The 7,371-nt window shown below is 38.8% G+C and overlaps 1 protein-coding gene across 1 annotated transcript; it reads left to right on the top strand.

Moving 5' to 3' along the window:
* The first annotated feature begins 476 nt into the window (after positions 1-476).
* LOC136367865 (parvalbumin, thymic) lies at positions 477-6,971 on the top strand. The gene is made up of 5 exons (XM_066329684.1): positions 477-545; positions 2,261-2,328; positions 3,097-3,229; positions 3,447-3,556; positions 4,831-6,971. Exons 2-5 carry the CDS (start codon positions 2,268-2,270, stop codon positions 4,854-4,856), a joined length of 330 nt encoding a protein of 109 aa, XP_066185781.1. The 5' UTR covers positions 477-545; positions 2,261-2,267; the 3' UTR covers positions 4,857-6,971.
* The last annotated feature ends 400 nt before the right edge of the window (positions 6,972-7,371 follow it).

Here is a 7,371-nt window from a genome sequence, read left to right as displayed (position 1 = left end):
ATTTCCCCTGATTGGTTGCTATGCAAACAATACCTGAACAGGATACTTTTAATTTTTTCTTTTTGTTCAGTGCTCCAATGATGAAATTGTATCACACAGAGATCTACAGATAACAAGTTATCACATTTAAACAGTCATTAAAGACACCTCTTCAGAAGTTATTGTGCTTCATTTCATCTGACTCCTCAGATCAAGCATATCAGATAGTGGGGGTTTTTGTCTTGCCCTACATCACATCAAGAAGCTGGTGTTTTCTGCTTAAATCAGAGGAAATTTTACATGACTCTGTTCTTTTTGCCTATCTGGCCACTTATCTTGTTTCATTTGCAAATATCATGTATTCTCTTGAGATAAAAATAGTGCAAGATGATTAGTTAGGCAAGTTCATTTGACACCATTCCCCCTTCGTGACGCTGAAATCTAAAATCTGTATATGGTATACAACTTAAAGTATATATATGCAAGCTCAGCTCTGCTGGAGACACACAGCAAGTCCCTTCCTCCCAACCTGACTGCTTCCTTATCCAGTCAAGAAGACCACAAAGGTAAGCTGATTAGATCTTCTGCTTTCAAAGAAACACAAAAGCAAAATGCTCCCTAAACGGAAAGCAATTAAAGTATCTATTCTTATCTCAGCTTCCAGTATGCTTTATCTTGATAAGCTTACACAATAGAATCAGCATTTGGATCATAGGATGGAACAAGACAGGAATGATAGCTCTTGTAAAAAATGCTGTAATTTTTAGCTTTTCCTTCGACTCTACCCCTTTTTAATCCTGTCAGCAGTGCGAATTAGGTGAACGGCGGAGCTCAAAGTTGTCTTGCCTAATGCTGAGAGGGGGAAGTATTTTGTACAAGAACCCACTGGGAAAAAATAACTTCTAGTAAAAGAAAAGTAACCCAGCTGCCTGAGGCAAGGAAGGATCCCTCGCCATCAGTGGGAATTTATGCCATCACTTTCTTAACCATTTCTGAGATACTCAGAAAGGAACTAAAATGGCTGATAATTTCTTCTGCTGAAAATCAACAGAGGTACAGAGGCAGCCCTTTCATGTTTTAGAGGAAATCCAAACCTGTGTTTAGATCTCAAATCAGTACACAGACTATAAAACCACCAGTTGATTCCTTCTCAGCTGTGCTTAGACAGGAAAAATGATGTTGTTGAAGACCAGTTAGGGATTAATGAAAAGATATTTCTTTTCTCTTGTGGCTTTCAAGAATAACTTTTCTATGCCTTAGCCCCCTTCTTTCACTAACATGAATTAAGAGCAATGTTTCAAGTTTTAAACTGTATCCTGTCTGCCCTGGTGTGTGCAGTTTACCAAACTTTAAATGCATCAATGCACTAATAATCGATTAGAAATCCAGGCATTATAGCATTTTGTTAAGTGATACACATTGCACTGGTAAACTATTGCAGCTGTTGGTGGCTGAATTGAAAAAATAGAGTATTTTTTCTCAAATGAAATGCTGCTGTGTCAGAAGAAAACACCTCCTCCACTCGACTAAGAATGAATATTAAGTCATTATACTTCTGTTCTAAAGACAACAACCTACTGAAATGCCAATATCTGGGCAAAAATATGGTTTATGATAACCTGTATGGAATGCAAAAAGAAAAGAATCTCAGAAAATACTGACAAAAACTTTTTTGCGAAGCTCTCATGAAATGTAGTCTTTCTGTGATGCAGCAGCCCAGCAAGACACATTTATTGTTGCAACTAAATGGGGAGGAACTTTCCCTCCAAATTTACATGAGTAAAATTACTATTACTACTTCTACACTAATATTTTCATTCTTTGTGAAGGCCACTACATCTATTGATAATAATACTAGATTTTTCACATTCCAATTACACTTACTCCAGACACAGTTCTAGGGACATACCAGCCCCATCTCTCATGTGTGCTGTAAATACACTCTGGGTTTTACTGAGCGATAATCCACCTCCAGGCAAACCCACACAGAAGTCATGAAGTTCTGTGGTGCTGGACACCTTGGATTTGCTCTCCCAGCACAAGCAGAGGCAGCAGATATTCCTGAAGCCCCACGCTCCCGCGGGCAGAATTCCTCCCTCATTCCCAGCTTTCAGTGGAAGCACCTGCTGCAGACATCTGTTCCAGCGTGCTCCACTTGCCATCAGATGAATAATGTCTCCCCTATCACACACTGTCACTGCAGCAACTTCAAATAGAGCCATGAAAGTAGGAGAGAAGTCATTTTAATGACTAAGTAGCTCACATTTAATTTATTTTACAGTTCAACAATGGCCATCACTGACATCCTCTCTGCTAAAGATATTGAATCTGCTCTCTCCAGCTGCCAGGGTAAGGAATGGTCGTTCTGCAGACAGAAGATGCATATCATTTTTATGTCTTAAGATGACATGCCTATCATTTTCCTCTTAGATTCCTTCCCTGTGAGATCTTTCTAAGCTACATTACAGTATAGCCCCTTCAATTCAAAAGGTCTAACAAATGGTGAGCAGCACTTAAAGAGCACACTTTCAGTTAGGGCTGGCTTGACACTAAGCTGTCAGTGCCTAAACCTGTAAAAACTTAAATTTGAAGTTAACTTTGTCCTTCAAAATTTCAGAAAAAGCCTCAGCTTGCAGAATGAGAGCATCGTTTGTGAAGCAATGATCAGTCTCACTTCTCTTAAGAGCTGTTCAATAAGATCAAGCCGATTTTCCAAATACTCAGAGATCTGTGAATTACTTACTCCTCCATCAAATTCTTCACCTAAGTAAGGACTCCATGAAAATGAATTAAGAATTACAGGAGTTGTTTGTAAGTCACAGTAGCACCCTCTCAATATTTATTATCAATTTCATGTGACACATTGCATAAATCCTGATTTAGCAGAATGTGCATTGTAGTGGAAAACTTCAAACTGGCTGAAAGGAGATATGACCACAGGCACAGAGTGATTAAAAAGGGAAATGGTTATCCACTGTATCTGCTCTTTTGCTACACCAGGGAACAAGAGAAAGGGAAGCAGGCTCATGCTCAAGAAAAGACATACATATTCACAAGGAATACACACAGTAGTAGCGACTTCAAGTGAGAATATTTAACAACTTCTGTTTCTTCCAGCTGATGATTCCTTCAACTACAAGTCTTTCTTCTCCATGGTTGGTTTATCCAGCAAAACTCCTGATCAGATAAAGAAAGTTTTTGGAATCCTTGATCAGGACAAGAGTGGTTTCATTGAAGAAGAGGAGCTGCAGTAAGTACTGTTCAGCTGCTCTATTCCTTTAAACAACAAAAGCCTTTGGACTTGCTTCATGTCCTTGAAGAAACCCTCGATGTTATTTTTAAAATAAAACACAAATCCTTGTCTTTCCTTGAATCTGTGTGGATTCCCTCAGATAATAAGAGCAGATGTTACTTTATGGGACATTTCAGAGAGCAAAACTCAAGCATAGCACCCTGTTCTATTTCAGGCTGTTCCTGAAGAATTTCTCTTCAAATGCCAGAGCCCTCACCTCAGCAGAGACCAAGGCTTTTCTGGCTGCAGGAGACACTGATGGTGATGGCAAAATTGGAGTGGAAGGTAAGACTTCAGAAAATTTATAGAAATTGTGGTTTACAGTGCACACATTTTGGGCTGCATTTAAAGTAGGGCATGAAGAACACACAGGAGTACTTTCTGCCTGATACTTTCTGCCACAATTTTGAGATAAACAAATACTGCTTTATTTCATAGCTTTATTCCCATTTGGTCTCTGTGGCAGCAACAGAATATTTAGGCCCAGGGTAGAGTCTGGTCTTCCAGACAATGGCAATAGCTTTGGGGTTAATCTTGCTGTGTGTCTTATCCATAGACTTAATGTGCCAGGTTCTTAAAACACAGAACACCTGAATTTCTCTGAATTTCCGTTTCAGCAGTTGATGCTCTGCACTTCTGGCCATACAACACTTCATTTTTAAACATATTTCTACCTAAAGAAACTTATTTCTTCATTTCCCACTATCAAACATTGGCCACTATTACTGGGTACTTAATTCACTGATGTCAAATATGCCTGGTATTAAGGCTGCAACTGCAGCAGTGCAGCAGGATTTTGTGCTGGAAAATTATCTGATACGCACTTCACTGGGCAGTCCTGTGAGAAACTCAATCGAATTCTTGAAGAAAACCTCACAAGGATGATGTGAACTAGTCAGGATATTTCTTTTAGAAACTGCAGCACAGAAAAATAGGACATTATGCATCATGTATTAGAGATGAAGTCACTGAAAACAGGGCTGTCTCAGCTGAACTAGGACAGGTGCAATAACTCAACAGACACACGTGCTAATCTTAGCCAGATTTGGGAGCAGAGAGAGATATACTGTTGGAGGAATTTGCTTTAGCAGCAGCTTTTGGAGCTTCTGTTTATGAGCCCCAAATAGGGCATTATATTATGCAGATCTTGGCCCTTAACCATTGAATCTCTCATTCTGGAATTACTTCACTGCAGATATTTTTCATTTGGAATATCAAAACTCAAAAAAATTCCTCTCACTGAGAGCTACAGGCTTTTCTTCCTTGGCTATAATCAGAGTCTGTAATGGGGTAAAGATGGTTTACCTTTAAGTCAGGATTTCCCACAAATACGAATTTACAGACACTTCTCCTTTCTGCACTTACTCTTTTTAAGGAGTGAAAAATCTGTTACGCCCCCAGAATCTCAGTTTAGCAGTAGTTTGTGCAGTGTTATTATAACTTTGGGAGCCCTCCATGCCTAGGAGTTTTAGTAATTTTTATCTGTCTTTTTAAAGATGTCAAAAAAACTACTTTCAACGAGTTTTATTCCCTGCTTTTCTCACTTTCTTCTTTGACAGAATTCCAGTCTCTGGTGAAGGCATAAACAGCATTAGACCAAAGACAACCTTGGACTGACTCTGCCAATTACCTCGTCCAGCAAGCACTTGGCACTCAGCATGTGTTTGTACATTTTTATATTGTTTCAGGCATTAACAGTTCCCCACACATGAAGTTCACACACCTGATTGCTGAGAAATCTTGCAATGTTTTGGTCACATGGCATTGTTACATTTCCATTGTAAAGAAGGCACTTTGTGATTTTCCATCACTGTTAATGTTGAAATTGTGGCTGGGAGAGGGGAGAAAACAATTAAAAAATCAACTAAACAAAAAGACCCTTTGGGGGGAAAAGCTGCTTTTACAAATTTTGTTTAGGTTCTCCATTCTCATACCTGAGCATGCTGACTCGCTAGACACAGTTCTGATGATCTTAAACCATATGATATCTTCTCAGGCTTAATTGTACTCATTTAATGCAGATTTATTTCTGATTAATTCTTTGATACTTGAGGAAAAGCAATGCTGAAAAGATAGCTAAAAATAATTCATATGAAGTCCCAGCCCTGCGAATATGAGAAAAAAACTAAGACATTTAAGAGGCGTTCACACATAGCTCAAAGCACAGAATAAGTTTGTAGGTAATTTTACAAAATAAAGTAGTAGATTACAGTGTAATTGTATTGTCAGAAAGTGTTTATGGCCTAAAATGTGACTCTCCCTTAAGAAGATTTATCTCTCATGAAATCTAAGGCAGCTGTGAGATAGAGGAGAAGGGTCTAATCCTACTCTGACACTGTCACAAGTCCTGGTTCCCTGACAACCTGGGCCACAGGCCTGGAGGTTTTTCCATGAATTATGAGCCTGTTGCTTACTGTCTCATTACATGTACAAAACAATAATATTTGCCACATCTCTGAATTTTTGTGTTTTTTACAGATGAAACTACAGCCAGTCGTGCTGTTTGATTACCCTAAAGCTCTTACATTGTTAAATAATGGCCATTACTCCATTCCTTCATTTATTATATGAATTATTATTTCTATGTTCCATAATATCAGCAGGTTTCTTCAGTCAGAAAACTAAGAACTAGTCTTCCCTTTGATAAGCGCCTTACAGGATTTATAACTGGTTATAGTATTGTCTTCATTAAAGGAAGAAGGAAATAATGTTCATGGCTAAATGCAGACACCAGCAGGCTGAGTAGATGTTGTGCATCTCTGGCTGAGTGTATCAGAAATTTCCCCACACCAGTTTTGCTTTTTTCTTCCCCATGTCCTATGCTGTGGCTTCAGCACACAAGCAGACTGTCATTTTAATACTCTGCTGAAACTGAATGATAATTATGATTTGGCAGCTGTTTTGAAGAAGACCAGAAACGAAACCTTCTGGAGCTTTTATGTAACATCCAGTGTTGGCATATCCATTAATTGCAAGATGATCATGTGAGGTGACCACACTCCCTCATTCCCAGCAGTGTAAGAGAGCTGGTCGACAGGTTTAAGATGGCTAAGGCAAAAGAGGAATTCTAGCAATCAGAATCACTGAAGCCTTGACAGAATTAAAATGAATATAAATACTAATTCTAACCCCACTGCCTTTGATGTTAAATCTGGGTTTAAATTATAACTTCTGTTAATTGCAGCACTGAGATATTTTGCATAATGATGAGACCCTGTTGGTTCCTTTTACCTTAATTATTTCCCTGCTGAAGAAAAAATCCTGGGGCAACCTGGATCTGCAGCAATATCCAGATGTAATATATATATTAGCTCTTCACACTGCTGATCACCAAACTATCCTGTCACTGGCTCACAAGCAGATGGCACATACAGTAACAGAAGTGACAGACCTGACACCACATTCCTTGCACCTCTGAGAGTCTCATGTGGAATGCAAGATATGCAAGACTGCACAGTGGCCCATCCTGTAATTCAGAGATGCTGAACAACTGCATATCACTGCCTTGTGCTGCCACAGGCGGATGAACTACTCCCAAGAATCAAGAAATCCTTGTGTGTGGTGCACCTATGCTTATAAGAAAATCTATTCTTCTTAAATAATGGCAAGAAGATGTGTTTGAAATCTTATTAAAACCATCCATCCATTTCATTCAAAAGAATTACAATAAAGCTCCAAGAAGTCCTCAATTTAAAAATAAGCCCATAGGCTTCAGCAAAAATATCACCTACTCTCTATTAAGGTTTCTCTTGGCGTTGGGATCCACACTTTAGATCCACATTTTAACCAAACGAGAAAAGAGTATTTTTCAACTAAAGGAAACAAAATCAAAAAAATGAGACATTTTCTGGCAAGATTTTTTAAAATTAACTTAAGTCGGTGGAAGGTTTCAGTTTTTCAGGGAGTATTATGGAGTGTTCTCAGAACTTGACAGTGCCATCATGCTAGAGAAAAACTCCAATGGCAGGATGTCTGTGTGAACACAAACTGAAGCACCAAAGAGAGGCACAGCTGGTATCACAATGTTACCATAATTAAGGTACAGAACCAGAGAGTAAATCCTGATGGAAAGGACTTCCTCTGGAGGTCTCTGGTCCAAT

This window comes from Sylvia atricapilla, chromosome 15 (genome assembly GCF_009819655.1).
Source record: "Sylvia atricapilla isolate bSylAtr1 chromosome 15, bSylAtr1.pri, whole genome shotgun sequence".
Taxonomy (NCBI): Eukaryota; Metazoa; Chordata; class Aves; order Passeriformes; family Sylviidae; genus Sylvia; species Sylvia atricapilla.
The sequence above is the reverse complement of the archived record's forward strand: the minus strand, read 5'-3'. Positions and strand labels throughout refer to the sequence as shown.

Coding starts and splice junctions, on each gene's coding strand:
- LOC136367865 (XM_066329684.1), top strand. CDS start 2,268: ATGGCCATCACTGACATCCTCTCTGCTAAAGATATTGAATCTGCTCTC. Junction 2,329..3,096: donor TGCTCTCTCCAGCTGCCAGG/GTAAGGAATGGT, acceptor TGTTTCTTCCAG/CTGATGATTCCTTCAACTAC. Junction 3,557..4,830: donor TGGCAAAATTGGAGTGGAAG/GTAAGACTTCAG, acceptor CTTCTTTGACAG/AATTCCAGTCTCTGGTGAAG.